This window comes from Halichondria panicea, chromosome 6 (genome assembly GCF_963675165.1).
Source record: "Halichondria panicea chromosome 6, odHalPani1.1, whole genome shotgun sequence".
Classification (NCBI taxonomy): domain Eukaryota; kingdom Metazoa; phylum Porifera; class Demospongiae; order Suberitida; family Halichondriidae; genus Halichondria; species Halichondria panicea.
In genome coordinates, this window is record NC_087382.1 from 177,263 (window position 1) to 194,210 (window position 16,948).

At 42.5% G+C, this 16,948-nt stretch overlaps 2 protein-coding genes across 3 annotated transcripts; both read right to left on the reverse strand.

Moving 5' to 3' along the window:
* Positions 1 to 1,041: 1,041 nt before the first annotated feature.
* Positions 1,042 to 4,855, reverse strand: LOC135337593 (uncharacterized). Its single transcript, XM_064533533.1, has one exon. The coding sequence runs from the start codon at positions 4,250 to 4,252 to the stop codon at positions 1,112 to 1,114; it is 3,141 nt and encodes a 1,046-aa protein (XP_064389603.1). The 5' UTR covers positions 4,253 to 4,855; the 3' UTR covers positions 1,042 to 1,111.
* Positions 4,856 to 7,480: 2,625 nt separating this feature from the next.
* Positions 7,481 to 16,940, reverse strand: LOC135337591 (uncharacterized). Of its 2 annotated transcripts, none has more exons than XM_064533531.1 (8): positions 16,786 to 16,940; positions 12,379 to 12,537; positions 11,986 to 12,155; positions 11,367 to 11,634; positions 10,650 to 11,010; positions 10,242 to 10,368; positions 8,035 to 10,010; positions 7,481 to 7,884 (listed from the first exon to the last, which is right to left on the reverse strand). In XM_064533531.1, the coding sequence occupies exons 1-8, from the start codon at positions 16,790 to 16,792 to the stop codon at positions 7,569 to 7,571; spliced, it is 3,384 nt and encodes a 1,127-aa protein (XP_064389601.1). In that variant the 5' UTR covers positions 16,793 to 16,940; the 3' UTR covers positions 7,481 to 7,568. The 2 variants fall into 2 exon arrangements, with proteins under 2 accessions (XP_064389601.1, XP_064389600.1); XM_064533530.1 differs by lacking the exon at positions 16,786 to 16,940 and adding an exon at positions 12,919 to 13,359.
* Positions 16,941 to 16,948: the final 8 nt, after the last annotated feature.

The following is a 16,948-nucleotide window of genomic DNA, read 5'->3' on the forward strand; positions in this document are numbered from 1 at the left end:
ACTGCAGCGACTTGTTTCATTCTTGAAGAATTTATTACTTGATAGTCGAGAAGAGTTGAACTTGAAATATAATTATAGCTATAACCCTTGGCTTTTATACACACGTTAGCTCAGTGACATTATACGTACGACATAAAAAGTACTGCCCCTAACCTCCCTATAAGGCTATAACCTTATCTGTAGGTATAAGTCCCTCAGTGTACTGTACATACTAAATATGTACAAGATGCTGAGCGCAAAAACATTTCCTTTTTGAGTTTTCTCTTACAGGAAAGCCACACATGTATCCATGATCGGACCTTAGTCCTACAATGGAACATTGCTAAATAAAATCAGGTAAGTCCCTCAATTACAGTTCATGTGTGTGATCAATGTCAGGAAAAGGATCTGCCTGCGCCACCTAGACGGAAGGAAAAGTGCCTATACACAAGCAGGAAATAAAAACAAGCAAACCATAATAGATCTACTGTATAATAATTATAAACACTATAATTTATAGACAATTAAGATTTCCGTGTTTGTAATGGCTATAGTGCATGAACTTTTTATGAACAATGCATAACGATTAAAATAATAATTGTGATATGACTATTAGGCCATTGTTAGTTGCATACTTGTTTCAGGTCAACCTTCCTCCCCAGTTTTGAGGTCAAAGTCCTTTTTTTTGGCTGACATTGCATTATTTTACCATGTGCCATGTTGCAAGTTGCGTTGTGCACCAAAAAGCCAGTGCGTAAATTGTTCAGACTCCGTCCTTTTGTGTCCGATTTTTGTCAGTTAAAAGAAACAGGATATGACGGCATCAAATAATGGGATAATGAATAATGAAGGCCTCCCTCCCTCATCGGGGTCGAGCTAGTATTCTCAAGTATGCAACTAACAGTGGCCTTATTAGTGTACTCTTGCTATTATGCTTTCACTTGTATACATGCATCAAACTGATCTGATGTGGTCTATACTATTCAGTGTTTAACAACCATGTTACAATGATTTTTTTTTTTTTTTTTTTTTTCATAGCTCTCCCATCTCGGGGCTAAGAAGAATTACATGTACAAAAGAATAATAATAATAACGAGGAATCATGCAGGCAAATAAGTCATGTGTAGTTAGTTCATGGGTGTGGTGGGACCAGGGACTCGCTTGTCACTAGGTCAATAGGGGGCTGTCTGGTGGCGTGCCCTTGGCTTGATCGGGCCCCCCTAATGCACATGATGGCTGATCTGAGGAGAGAGAAGGACAGCCTGCATCTGATCCATCCCATGGTGGTGCTGTAGGGCTGATCCCATTTTGTTGACAGGAGAGACGCCAATCTCTTGTAGGTGGAGGTAGCGGCACGCCCAAGGCCCCCAGTACTTGACAGGATGAGGGGAGTGAAGGTCGAGTTTTCTACATCTCTGATTCGTTGGTCATAGGCTCTCTTCTTTATGTTTTCGTGCTTGCGGTAGGTTGTGGATAGTTGCGGTTGCCTGTTTGAGGGAGCGTACGGGTTGAACACCCTAACATCAAAAAATGCTCTCTCAAACCTGCTTCCCCAAAAATCATCTGCTGCCACGTCTAATCTGGCACCATCTTGTGTGTTGGCAGATGCACCTGACAGAATTTCGCCGGTGATGGGTTGTAGATGTGGTTCTATGGCGACATTGTGGCAAACTTCTGACATGAGGTTGGCCGTGAAGTCTTTGATCTCGTTATGCCTTATGGAGGGATAGCCACCTTTGGCACATGATAACGCGTGTTCCACTGAGAAGTTGGTGCCACAAGCGCATGTGATTGGGGTGCCATTGGGTTGCCACCCATATCTGAGTGCTAGTGCGTCTCTGAAGGCACCTTTGTGCAGTGCTAGGCCAAATTCTTCCACAGGTAGTACTGTTAACCAGTTTGAGGCTCCCTTTTCCTGGGATAAGATCATAGCTCGTTGGAGGTTAGGTGGTAGGTTTGACTTGAGCTGGTCTGCAGAAGTGACGTTTAGCTCCCTTTTTCTTTTTTTGACCTCTAACTTTGCTGTAAACTGCTCTGTGAAAGCCTCGTGTGTATAGTCCAGGCTTCCGTTTAGTATGAGGTTGTAGAGGGGCGCAGGGATTTGTTTGGAGGCAGAGTAGGCCGAGTCTGACAGAGTTGTTGGGTTGATGACCCCTATTCCACCTAGCCTAGCTGGAAGTTCCAGCAGGTCCCTTTCTGTGTCATTGGGGGCTGCTCTTCCACACAGGGCTGGGAGTAATTTTGTCCTTATGATGTCTTCCAGTGGTTGTAACAGTGGGCCAATGTTTGGGGTGGTTCTCGCTAGGTATGTCCATTTACCTACAATGCCGTGGGTGAAAGCGGCATAAGCGGCTTGAGGGTGGGTGTTCGCAATGATCGACAATTTTTTCAGTTCCTCTGACCAGGTCTGCACTTTATCTCTGACGAATGACTCTGTGAATTCCTGGCTTCCAAGAGGGGATCCTAAGTGTGATTTCCCAATTGTGGTGATGTTGATCTGTGTGTCTTCGAAAGTTGTTTGGGCTTCTGAGAGTTGGCTGGCTTTTACTATCAGATGAGTTTTAGAGGCGTTGACCATGTATCCATAGGCAGGGCCAATATTGGTCAGCTCCTCCCACCATCTGTGAAGAGCAGGGATGTCACTAGTGGCAGCAGCGTCATCAGCGTACCATGCCTGGGTGACTTCTACGGACTGGTTAACTCTGTCCATTAGGGGTTTCAGGGCGATGGCGTACATGGGCATTGCCAATGGGTCACCCTGGGTGGTGCCTTCCTGGGATAACAGAGTGGATCCATCGACAAACAGTTCCGTATCCTGGCGGTAAGTACTAATGAGAATGGTTGAAATGGATGGACAGAGGACCCTAACATTTCTAAGTGCCGTCTGGCGGTTTAGAGAGTTGAATGCATTGCTAGCATCGACCAAAAGTACCGCGTTTTCTTCTTTAGAATTAAATGCGAGGTTCATAGCATGGACTGCAGCCTCAGTACCAGCCGTTTGGCCTGCACAAAGTTGGGTAGAGCCAGCAGCGTCTTGGATATCATCACTTGTGACTGTGAGTACGGCCTTGGCAACGATTCTGCGAACTGTCTCGCAAATTCCGATAGGTCGCACACCTGGGTTCTTGTTGAGAGCTATTAAACGACAGGCCAAGAGTGGACTGAGTCCTTCAGGGTCGACGAAGGTCGTGCAGATCTTTCTGGTTAGAAGGGCTAATGAATGGCAAATATCATCGGAGGCAGACTTAAAGGAGGTACATATCCTCCTCCATCCATGTGCGTCAATCCCTGAAGGCCCGGCTGCTCCTTTAGTGCGTAGGGCTGCTGAGCGTATGGTCTTCCCATCGATGCTGTCAAAAATAATAGGGTGGATGGCTGGTGGATCTTTCACCTTATCCACGAGGGTGGTTGGGTCCACTGGTTGGCCTGAGGGGTGTTTAGATTTCAGAATGTCCAGGACGGATTGTGACTCGTCACCGTGCGAGAGAGCGGTATCGCTCAAGTGCAGAACACCCCCTCTACTTCCTTCAGAGATGAGTCTCAGGGCCGCCTTTGTGTTCCCTTTCAACATTAAGTTTGAAAAAGCACGAGCGAGCTGGTCTGGTTCTTCTTGGGGTCTCTTCCTTGATCCTAACCGCTGCTGAATGGTCCTGCCTTCTAGCAGGAGGTTGTCGAAGTCCCCTGCCTTCCATGTTTTTAGGCGTCTCTCTAGGCAGGTAGTGTGATCACGGGATTTGGAGGAGCGACTTGGTTTCTGTAAGAGCAGGATGCTCATCGTGGTAACTGCTTTTAGGGCGACTGATTCCAGTGCTGAGCCCTCTGTATAGCTTCTGAAAAGGCGAGATAGTTCGCTTACAAAGCTTTTGCCGGCCTTTCCCGATGGAACAGAGAATATGTTTCTCTTCCAGTGTACCACTTCTGAGTAAGTCTTGTTTAGTTGCTGGGTGAAGGACTCAGGGTCAATCTCCCCCCAGATGAACTGTGGTTCAGCCATTGGGTCGTAGTTGGGGAGTGTGGTAGGCTCGAATGGGAGAGAGTTGCTTGGCAGGTTACTTGAGTCATCTTGGGAATCATCTTCACTATCCTCGATTCTGGAGCCGTTGGGGGAAGGTGGTTGAGGAGGTGGATTTTCATGGTCTGGTGGGTCGGGTGGGTCAGAATTTTCGCACTTTCCCAGACGAAGGGGGAGACAATTGGTACACGATCTTTCCAGTTTGGCGCATTGGCAGTTCCTGCATTTACCGGTTCGATTGCAATGACAGCAGCAAGGCATTTTGGTTGAGTTTGAGTGCGTCAAATATTATGTCCTTGTACTCTGTTCTCTCTCGAACCTTTGGTCAGTTACCATCAATGAAGCTTTGGTCTAATTGTTCAATTGTATAGCTTCTACTCTTTGGAGTAGGCCAAAAGATAAAGTAAATTGGGGCTACTATTCTTTTGAATAGGCCAACAGAAAAAATAAAAACAAAACAAAAAATAAAAAATAAATAATAATAAAAAATAAGAAGATAACCTCTCCCACTCAGTCTCAGTCTCAGTCTCTCAGCAGCAGCTTTCAGTCTCTCAGTTTCTCAGCAGTCTCTTTCAGGTCTCTTTCAGCAATCTCTTGGTCTCTCAGGTTTCTCAGCAGTCTCAGCAGTCTCTCAGGTCTCTCAGCTCAGCAATCTCAATCTCTCAGTTAATCTCTCAATCTCTCAATCTCTCAGTCTCTCAGTCTCTCAGTCTCTCAGCAGTCTTTCTCAGCAACAGTCTTTCTCTTTCTCTTCAAGAGAAATAGGGACGGGGTGAATGATAAGTTTACGTACGCACGGGTAGTCTGCCAAGATAACTTTAATTAGTTACAATGATATTGGGTTCACTTTGGTGCTCAGCATAATTATTATATTTATGTGAGAAGAGATATTAAATTACACTAAGAATTCCTTGGAATGCCAGTTATTATACTGACTGCTTCCTAAGAAAGGCTCACATTTGAAAGACAAGCATTTACAGTATATAAGTCTGGACCAATCAGGGAGTGGCTTAGTTGCGAGTCTAGCTTTTCCCTTGGCTTCTCTTGCCACCACTATATAATTATACCGGCACCTTTCCCTTTATACTTTCAATAGTTATAATATAAAGCTGCAATAACTATAGTTGTATAGATATTAACATAATAATAAACAGGTATGAATTTCATAGACCTTAGAAATACCGTAGGCTATATATACGTGTTTAGCAATATTTCAATTATTTTGACTCATGTTCAAACTGTTCTATCTCTGCAGGGAAAGGCCACATCAAGGAACTGGCTAGACAGATAGTTTATTTAGCCTTTTCTCTCTTTGTATCTCTCATTTCATAATCCATGAACATTTTGATGAATGAATATTGTCATTTTAAAAATTGCACTATTTCGACATTTCACCGCTCTTTGTCTGACTGACTAAGTAAGTAAGTAAGTAAGTAAGTGAGTAAGTAAGTAAGTAAGTAAGTTTCTTGCCCAGCATTTGCTCCAAGTACAGCCATCTCCAGGACATTCTGCACAGGGTTTCCAAACGACTACAACCTGGGTTACAAAGCGCTTCTTCAGATTTGCGATTGCTTCCACGAGGCAGATGACCTCTCAGCCTCTATTTCTCTTACCTAGACAATTCCGCCATCTTTAATGACTCACAGCAATTGCGTTGTGGCCAATTAATAATAGATAGGCGTGGCTAATAAACCGTGCGCCTAACTTGAATCAGTGCAGCAGTGCTTTTCCAGAGCCTGAGGTGTTGCTTTTAATCACACTGTTCAGCTCTAGCTCCCTTTCTCTGACAGGCATGCTATATGCACTGGCTAGATATCATGCTCTTAAAATTGCTGTCATTTAATACTGATACAAATTCAACATATCAAGCAATAATTATTACTCATTACTATAATTATTAGTCCAGAGATATTCGAGAAGATATCTGATTAGTCCTGTCTTCTCTTCTTGAACTTCTGTACTGCCTCTTGACGTTCCACTTATGCATGTCATGATACGTAAACTATACTGAAAAAGAAAGGGAATCCGACTATAAAAACATTTGCAATGTGAAAAATTGCTAGGATTGGCCAGGGGAACAACAAAAAAGCGTGGAAACAAGAAATCAGACGAGAGCATAACTCCAATCCGTTACAACGTCATGAACATGTACAATACATAGTATATTAAATAATAGACTGTGTTCCAGATCCACCACATCATTCCATGCAGGTCACCAGTACGGTCCGTGCATGCATGTTATACTACGCATGGATGGACTGTGTGTATACCTGTGCTCAACACTGCATGTATTAGGAACATCAATTCATCACAAATCATCATGATTATGTGCCCGCACATTCCAAAATGGATAAATATATAGGGATTGGTCATCACTCCACCAGTAAAAATTGCGTGGCATATTGGCTGGGAAAACATGGGAAAACTACCAGTACATGTGATTGACGTTGTAACGGATTGGAGTTATGCTCTCGTCTGATTTCTTGTTTCCACGCTTTTTTGTGGTTCCCCTGGCCAATCCTAGCAATTTTTCACATTGCAAATGTTTTTATAGTCTTTTGAATAGGCCAACAGAAAAAATAAAAACAAAACAAAAAATAAAAAATAAATAATAATAAAAAATAAGAAGATAACCTCTCCCACTCAGTCTCAGTCTCAGTCTCTCAGCAGCAGCTTTCAGTCTCTCAGTTTCTCAGCAGTCTCTTTCAGGTCTCTTTCAGCAATCTCTTGGTCTCTCAGGTTTCTCAGCAGTCTCAGCAGTCTCTCAGGTCTCTCAGCTCAGCAATCTCAATCTCTCAGTTAATCTCTCAATCTCTCAATCTCTCAGTCTCTCAGTCTCTCAGTCTCTCAGCAGTCTTTCTCAGCAACAGTCTTTCTCTTTCTCTTCAAGAGAAATAGGGACGGGGTGAATGATAAGTTTACGTACGCACGGGTAGTCTGCCAAGATAACTTTAATTAGTTACAATGATATTGGGTTCACTTTGGTGCTCAGCATAATTATTATATTTATGTGAGAAGAGATATTAAATTACACTAAGAATTCCTTGGAATGCCAGTTATTATACTGACTGCTTCCTAAGAAAGGCTCACATTTGAAAGACAAGCATTTACAGTATATAAGTCTGGACCAATCAGGGAGTGGCTTAGTTGCGAGTCTAGCTTTTCCCTTGGCTTCTCTTGCCACCACTATATAATTATACCGGCACCTTTCCCTTTATACTTTCAATAGTTATAATATAAAGCTGCAATAACTATAGTTGTATAGATATTAACATAATAATAAACAGGTATGAATTTCATAGACCTTAGAAATACCGTAGGCTATATATACACACTACCAAACAAGGTCAGTCTGTTTTACCGGTTAACTAGCTATAGCTTCATACAATTTTCTTTACGTACTTTGCATGCCCCCCCTCGAAATTTTATTTACGTACTCTGCATGCCCCCCTCAATTCCTCGTAGGTCGGTACCCATGTGAAATACATAGACCGTATTGACACACATATGACATTGTACAGTGAATTCAAAAGTACAAACAAAAATTAATATGAAAACACAAACTTAACAATAAATTTCAGTTACTGTGAAGTTTCTGAAGAGTTTCTGCACTAGTGCTCAGTGGGTGTGCATTCCCCTTCACTTTTTCCAGATCCACCCACGCATAACCATGACCACCCGCACTAGGAGTTTCCTCCATCACGGACGCATCAAACGACGCCGGCTTGGGTAGGGGTTTCGGTCGCTTCATAAAAGCAGCTGTTGTGAGAGTAGAATCGCGAATCTTTTGCTCAATACTCTGAGAAGACCTGTCACCTCCGGAAACATTGATGTAACTGTGTCTCTTTGCCGAGTCTTGATCCAGTACGTTACCATGGGAACGGGTACGGTTTCTGTACGGGAAAGTAATGATGGTGTAATTTTGAATTTTGTCAACTTGAGTAAATGTATAATTTATACTGAAATTGTGCAAAAAATACTACATAATACACTTAGCCTTAATAAGTAATTTTGTCACCTTGAAGTATTTAGTGTGAACTCACTTTAGCTCTAATGACACAGTGGCATCCTGCGGACTCCCACACGCTATCTTCACAATATCCTTCTGTGGTATTGCCACGCCCTCTTCCAAGGTCACATGATCAGATTGCCCATCAGCATCGGCCTCCTGCTCACTGAAGACATTGCTCAGACTAGACACCGGCAAATTTTTAACTTTTTCTATTTGCTTTGAACGTTTTGGGCTGAATCCATCCATATCCAAACTTGATTCTGAGTTCAGTCGAGTGTAATTTGCAGGATTAACTGTGTCGTACTGTGCGTCTTGCACAAGGTCATGTGATATGTTTCCGTACTCCGCTGTCGGTTCGCTTTGAAGTGGGTTACCGTTACTGGACGATAGACTAGGATTAGGCGTGTCGTATAAAAGTTGAGATCGATTTATTTTTACGGCAGACATCACTTGATATTCCTCACTCTGATTGGTTGATTGGGTATCGGCTCCGGGTATGCCCTGAGGCTCAGTGGCCGAAAATTTCTGACGTGTGTCACGACTAGTAACGATTACATATTCATCAGCCACTAAGAACGAGCTCTCGTTTGGAATAGAACTTCCAAGAACGTCCATCCCATTCGCTTTCTGAAATTCAGTTCCGTCGAGAAGATCTGCTTCGGAACGTGGTCTAGCGGGTCTGGTATTAGGCATCTGAATATCGTACTTGTCCAGTGAAGTACCTCTGTCTCGTCTGTGAGATGGGGGACTAGCGGATGATAGCTTGCTTCGTGGGGGTAGGGTCATTGTGTTAAAACTATTGGGGTTAACTTCAGCTGGCCCACAGTATTCATAACCATCTCGCGCTAATTCTCTCTGCTTCTGAATCTGAGATCCCATTCGGGACGAGAGTTGATCGTATTGTTCAGAACCGGACTTTGGTTCCTGCGAAGACAAACTGGGTAGAGGAACAGAACTGTTTTGATTCGCATTGCCCCCTAGTTGCGATCGGCGTGGAATGTAATTTGCCGGGATCTCAGCGTACAAATTATCGCCTGTAGACAACTCTCGATTTTGTTCAATATCCACGTACATATTGTGTTCGTTGGTAATTGCCGGAGTGCTAATGTGAGAATTCATTCCATTTGGGTTGATCCTTCTAGTGAACAAAGACTCTGCACTTCTTGCTGGGCGGAGTTTGTGTAGCCTCGGGGGGGTTCCCCCATCGGTAGAATTGGTGTCGTGTATTTTACCGCTGCTTCCACGTCTTGGAGGTATGTTATAGAGATTTGATGGATTCAGGTCAGGCATAGTTGCTCTAGGCATATTGTAAAGGTCCTCCTGCTGCGGCTGGGCACTTGTTGCTACGTTGCCATAGAATGTATCAACTTCCAGACGGTTCCCATTGACTGATTTTGGAGAACTGTACAATTGTTCTTCAGGTTTATTCATATGCTTGGGGGAGTCGTACGTTTCTGTTCCGTTCCTTGCGTGTGGAATTGGGACAGGTTTGTTCACGTGCTTGGGGGAGTCATAGGTTTCTGTTCCATTCCTTGAGTATGGAATCGGGACCTTGTATGTCTGGCTGGCTGGTGTTGGCTGGTGATAATAGCCATTGTCGTTTCGTGGGTCATTATGAGGTCTTGGAATGCCATATTCGGAGTTCGACATTGGTTTTGGAACGTGATAATGGGAATTAAACATCCTATCATCGGCACTACGCTGTTTCACAAGTCTGTTTGGGGGCAAATCATACGTTTCGGGGGCAATCAACGGTGGAGAAATAACTTTTTCTGTTTGTGACCGTTTGAGTTTATTATCGGGTGACCTTCGACCTCTGATTGTGGGCGAGTTATTGATAAAAATTTCACCGTCTTCGTCAACCGAGTGGAGGTGATGTAATGTGGGTGTGGTTTCACCAGGGGTGCCAGACCTTGATCGTAGTAGAGGAGAGTTGCGCGATCCAAAGTCTAGATTGGTTGTGTCCGGTTCATCGATTATCGGGTCAGGTTGAGGGGAGGTGGGCACCTGAAGAGAGAGAAAAGAAACAATAAATGTAGGCTTCTTGGAATGTCATGTATGTATCAGGGTGGGATCAATCACAGTCATGCACTGTAAGGAGCGTAGTACAAATGGTTCCGTATAATTAACAAAAGATAGTCCCCTAATGTACATAGGCAAACACCAACGCTTATTATTTAACCATCAAATGCAATACATGCATGTACGGTATAATTATACATAGCTCTAAAACTTCACCTGTTCGCCTTCCTCTTGACTCAGTGTGATGTGATCATAGCGAGACTTATTCCCGCTCTCTTTAGGGACAGAATATGTTCCTTCACTGGGTGGAGAGAGGAGGGCTGGCTTGGGGGGCAAATGCGGCCTGGGGGATAAAAACAAATATGAGAGCATAGTTTGGATGCATGGTATAAAATTTAAGGTATATCAACCAATCAAGGTAGAGATTAGGAAAAGAGGTGCGAGGTGATATTAGCACACAGCTATGAAGAATGTCAATGTATATAGACTATCAAAAAAGTTTGGCTGTCGTGTAGCTCTAGATACCTTTGTGTACAAAATAAAATTATTGACACTATTTCTAATGATATTCATGTACAGCACCCACACAAGCTACAATAACGCACTATATATAGAATAACTTACGGATCAACAGCTGTTCCCTCTTCTAGTGGTGGTGGGCTCGGACCTTTGACCCCACTTGGCTTTGGTTTGAGGTGTGGTCTCCCTGTTTGGTACGCACTACTAGTCATTACCCGGTGATGGGGTGAGTGGGTGGAGGTGTAGGGGTCGTGAACCTTTGTTGATGTGGGCGGTGAACTAGGCAGCGGCTGAGGGGGCCGATCGGGTATAATATAGTCGGAGCTTTCCGGAAGATTTCTTGTATCGCCAGGAGCGCGAATATAGCGACTGTCTTCTGAACGTGTGGGTGGAGACATTTGTAGGGTGGGGGGTAGGTAGTCCCTCGGAGGTAGGCGTGGCCCAGTTAGGAGATGGTGCTGACCACCTAAGAGAGAGAGAGATATATGGTCATACAAATTCCCCCATTTAAGTAAAATGAATGCCTGCCTGAATTACAATAATATATGTCAAGAATTTATAATCAAGTTAAGAGAAGCCATACAATGTACATGCACGTCAATAAGCAGTTCTATAAATGCAGACTCCCTGCATGCATGAAATAGGAACACCTCATAATTATAATCAGGACACCCATTGAAAACCAAGTTCCAGAAGCACATAACAATAATTATATAGGACAACCTAAAGTGTCCCAGGTTCCACTACACTATATTGTTAGTGCTCAATCCATTCCAACTACTTCTGTACCAGTATATGAAACACCCCACACATACAATGTACCTCGCATGTAGCCAGTATCTAAACTGCCACGCCCCCTATCGGAAGAAGTGGTGCTAATGAGAGAAGTCATACTGAGAGAGTGGCCAGCGTCCATACTGCTACGCGCCCTATCATAGGAGGCGGTGCTGATGAGAGAGGTCATGCTGGGGGAGTGGCCAGCGTCCATACTGCCACGCCCCCTATCATAGGAGGCGGTGCTGATGAGAGAGGTCATGCTGGGAGAGGGTGCAAGGGTGTTGGGGAGGGAGGGACGATGGGTACTGGGAACCTGCAGTGGAGAAGGGGGTGTCATATAATTAACCATTATGGACAATTATTATTATTACAGTACAAATAATAAGTATGTATAATTATATGTACCCTAGAGTGTTTAGGAACTATAGTACAAAAGTTATGTTGCACTAAATGATTGCTGCAGCTCCACTGTACCTTTTCTAAAGGTGAGCTCATTGTACATTGTGCCATATGCTATAATTATGCTTGCAACTATAACCATCAAAAGGGCTCAATTGTGTGTTGTGGTAGATTTTGTTTCAGATGTTCAGCTAATCATAAAACCACTTCTCACAAACCCGTACAGTAGCAATCTACTGTTGTTAGACACACAAAAATAACACACCGGTGGAGGGTTTTCCCCTGATCCTGAGCCAGGTGCCACTCCGCTAAACTTTGCCCCCGTGAATTGGGTCAACGCTTCCTGCAGCTCATTCAGCATTCCCTTGTTCAGCATAAAGTTGTATTCAGCCACTCCATACGGACCTCTTCGACCAGACACAAAGCTGAAACGACCTGCAGTTGGAGATTATAATTATAGGAAACTCTCTCAAAAGTACAATAGCATACATACATGCACGCATGGGATGTGCCTACACTGCATGGTGAGTGGTGGTTGGTACTAACCACCTCTAGACAAAAGAAACCACCACGTAATTAGGCCACTTATACAATTATTATATGTACATGTTTGAGTTTGAGCATGAACCATAAATTAATCTTTGTAGTTATCACTCACCTGCTTCTTCCTCAGCTCTAAACTGACGTATCACAATGTACGGCCATTTTGCAACCTCTAGTCGATCCGATCGCTTGACAGTGATGGACTCTCCATTGAGGTAGATGAGACAGGGACCACTGAAGTTGCCCACATATGTGGTAGCATGAGCTGCAAACTCTGTACGTGTGTGGGAGGAGGGGTGGTGAACTAAAAATGTACGCCTGTAGTACGTACACATGCACTGCTACATAATCACTAAGTCTTATTCTAAATATCAAAGTTAACATTTAAAGACAGAAATCCTACAATAAAGTCATATGCATGTACTAGCTAAAACAGTCAAGCTTCATTGCTCTGTGGAATCTGCTACTAGCAGTTAATATTCCCAGGACCACACAAATTGCTTTAGGTCTGCACAGTACGAGCAATTTGTTGATTTAATGATTGAGCTATAGATAAACTAAAGAACAACTTGCACAATAATAATTATTGTTGAACATAACATCATTGTTACACTTACAGCTGACTATATAGGACAGAGAGAACAATACGACTTACCAAATACACCGCGAATGTAGCGAGACAACACCATGTTCATTACACAGTAGTGATATACAGTACAACTTGAATTGCACAAAGTTGCAATAGAGAAGTTTTTGCTCAGCCTAAACTAACAGTGAACTAGCTCAGACTGAGCCACTAGATATTCCCAGGTGCATTTATTGGCAAATTATTCCCTAAGGTTACAACACATCAAAAGGATATCCTTAATGAAATACAAGTTCCTTTACAGCTGTGTATTGGCACCAGCTGATCATCACCACAAAACTCCCCCATTCATTTTGATGTCTATACTTAGCACAGTCATCTCCATAGCTACATACATTAGTGTACATTAGTGCATGCATGACTGCATAATTACATGATCCAGTGAAGTCAAAGCTTCCTATGTGTACACAGAATGTCACCAGGTGGTAGCGCAATTCATGTCCTGTGTTTAAGAAGCCTATTAGATCAAAGTACAGAGGCCAATCATTATTGAGTAATGGCAAATTCCATTTCTAACAATCTGCACATTTATAAGCTGCATAAAAATTACACAGAAAGAAGCCATTCAGTTGGTCTACAGGTACATGTAATTGCCTTTAAAGTAGCCACATAAAGTGCTGAGTTTAATAGTTGCTGTAATACTACTAATTACCGCAGGTCCAAACACAGGTGCTATAATTATGGAGACCTTGGGCCCCTATTATAACCTGGCTGTATTATGGAAGGTGACCTGCTTACAGGGTGACCACAATAGACAGCTGTATGATATGGTAGCTAATTGACAGGTGGTCCCTAGATTCCTAATACGAGCTTGAAACCATGGTGTTCTTGTCATATGATCAGGCCATACAAAGAGACTCCTAGCGATGTGTTTGTAGTGGTCAGATGACACAATGCATGTACAGACTCAAGAGCACAATGGCCTCTGGATTGCATGGTTATAACAGCGGTTCAACAAAGAAGGAGCTTTCAAGCAAGACAACAGAACAACAGATCCAATTAATGAGATCATCAAACATTTTTATTAACAAAAGAGAGATCTTGACACATTGGATAAAAAAGCAGATTCTATTAAGTAGTTAGATGCATACACACAACACAACAATAATTGGCTGATAATAGACAAAGACTACGAAGTATGGTTTTGGTGGAAACCTGTATGTGTTATCTAATAAACGATTTGATAGTGTTTGTTAAATGCAGTAAGATTATCTGGCATTTTTGAAACTCTAGCTACCATGAAAGACACCAAGACACCACATGCACAGACAGCAATGCGTAGCACACATAAACATAAAACAGTAAGTGCGTCAATCGAGGGGCTAATACTGTAACATTTGGAAGTATTAATGCACTTGACGTTGTATAATTATATATATAGTGAAGTCTGTCTATTGTGGTCACCCTATAAGCAGGTCACACTCTTAGTATACTACTGCCACAAGTGAATGGGCCCCAAAGTCTCCCATAGCAATGTGTTAGGACCTGTGTTAGCAGGCCACACCTTTATTACAGTCACTGTTGTCCAAGGGGTGACTGCTACAAACCGTCAAAATAAACAACATCCATCGCTAAAAATTACAAATATGCTATTGCTCCCTGCAATCAAAGCCAGTTAATGTGCTGGAATGTGCACCTGAACTCTAGGATTGCGTCAACTATACAGTCTACTACGTGCATTTAACCTCCAATCAGCAAGTTTACACAAAGCATGCCGTATATGCAAGGCACATTTTGTTGATACATGTACGAAGCCATATGTTGTAAGACATTCCAATGGAGGCAAGATCACGCACTCTGAAAACACAACAACCACCTTTTACAACAAAAAGTATAAAGTGAGATCAGAAAGAGATCTGACACATTACATGTTTATCATTGTGTGCAAAGGACAGTTTAAATACACTTTGTAACCTCAACAAGTATTAAGGGGCACACAGTCACAGGTTTTTTTATTTATCAGAATGCATTGTACAGTACATACTTAAAATCGTGCCATAACGCAAATTTATACTCAATATCTTTTATAGCAAGTACATGTTCACACGCAGGGGAGCAGATGAGTGAAAGCATTGCACATGATCTCACACTGCATTCTGTCTATAAGTGTCAGAGCTAGCACCTAAAATGCTATTAACACTGATGGCTACAAACACGCCTACCTATACTGTATGTAGCTGGCCCACCGTAGAGATTGCCCCAATAGTTACGAAACAGGCCCACTGATTTAGACTATAATTATACAGGGTGGGGGTGGATGGATGTAGAGAGGTTGTACACACCACAAACACGACAACAACACGATTAGAAATATGGCAAACAACCATATAACATGAAATCTACAAGCACCCCCACACACATACACCATCCGCTATAAACGACGTCGCTTTTATGATTTACGTGATTCTTTAGGGCTCAATCAATCAACACAAAGACGTATATACGATTCTGATGTAATGCAAAGGCCACTATTTGAATCATTAATTGTACACTAGAACACAATACCTAGTCTATGATCACCACACAAGAAGACTAAAAGAATACACTAGTAGCCGGTAATTTTTGTGGGGTAAAAAAATTCGTTAACTTGATCGCGTGATGAAGCGGTGATTCGTTTGCTTCATTATGTACTACGTGCACTGTGTTGCATGTATTCCGGTAAACCACGCCTAGGTTTTCGTGTGGTAAAAATTCGTGGACATTAGCCGCTATATGGTAATGTCCAGGGAAGTTCCAGACCATCAATAATCATAAAAATTATAGTGCCCAAGGGAAATACCGACACCCCCTGTCTGATAAAAGAAAGGGGTGTCTAAAACTAAGAGTATAGGGGGAGTATCGTGAGTGTGTACATTGCCATGGAAATGAAAATGAGGAAGCTTTTGCTAAAAAAATTGTACACTAAAACTGTACAATACAGTCCTTTGGTTGCAAGTGGGAATTGCATGATGACTATAGTTGCTCATTGTTTGCTGAGGATGTGAATGTGGTACATCTACAAGTCTAGTGCAATAGTGCTACAAATTAAGCTCCTTTCATTTTCAGGACGCGGGTGTTCATTCTCAAGTATATACGCTATTATGCCATAGGACCTTATAATGTATGTTAGAGGCAGTTAGAGAGATGAAGTGCTGTGATTAAATTAAGGTGTGCAGGCATGTGGGGGATTACAACAATAAACAACAAAAGGAAGGATGAATATAATTAGGAATTATACGTAACTTGTGTACAGGGAAACAATAATGACTTTAGGTAAATATTTACTCCCTAATACAGATATGCTGTGAAACCAAACAACAAACTGTTAATTTGGTAAGTCAGGGTTGCATGCATATAGATCGATAACAACTGTCTGACAGTGAGACGAAAGCATTCTAACACGTAACATTATACAACTCTCAGGGAAGCTCAAGGCACAGGGCTTGAGATTCCCGGCCTAGCTAAAAAGCTTATCAAGGAACAACATGATGCAAAAAAATACAGGCTATCAATGAACTAGGATGCACACTAAACCACATGCTAAGGTGTACGAACGTGGTCCAGTACATGCACCCTCCTTTCTTGACTGGTTTAGTGATGAATTAGTGCCTGCCATTCGTTTAGCACATAGGGGACAACCTGCACACCACCGGCCTGTCACTTTAACACATCTCTTTACCATAGAAAGTATGTAGCTACAGTAAGCTGCCTTCAGGGCTTGTACCAGTACAAGCTATTGCTTGTAGCAGTACAAGCTATTGACAAGAGCTTGTAATTTTAATTTATCACTGACTACAACCCAACATTACATACTGAGTTTTGTTTATGGAAACAGAGCTAGAGCTATAAGGATGTACCAAACAAAAACAAAAGCTCACAGAAGATTCTAAAACTCACCAGCCATTTCTCAATGCTTTATCTTTAGAGCTTGTTTTGAGTTTTGTTTCTAATCCAGTGCTTCGGTCCAGCGCTGTGTATAAAAGCTCTATATCTAGCATACAGTAGAACGTACATGTACCTGACCTACTACTGTTCAAGGCTCCCCACACCCCCTATCAAT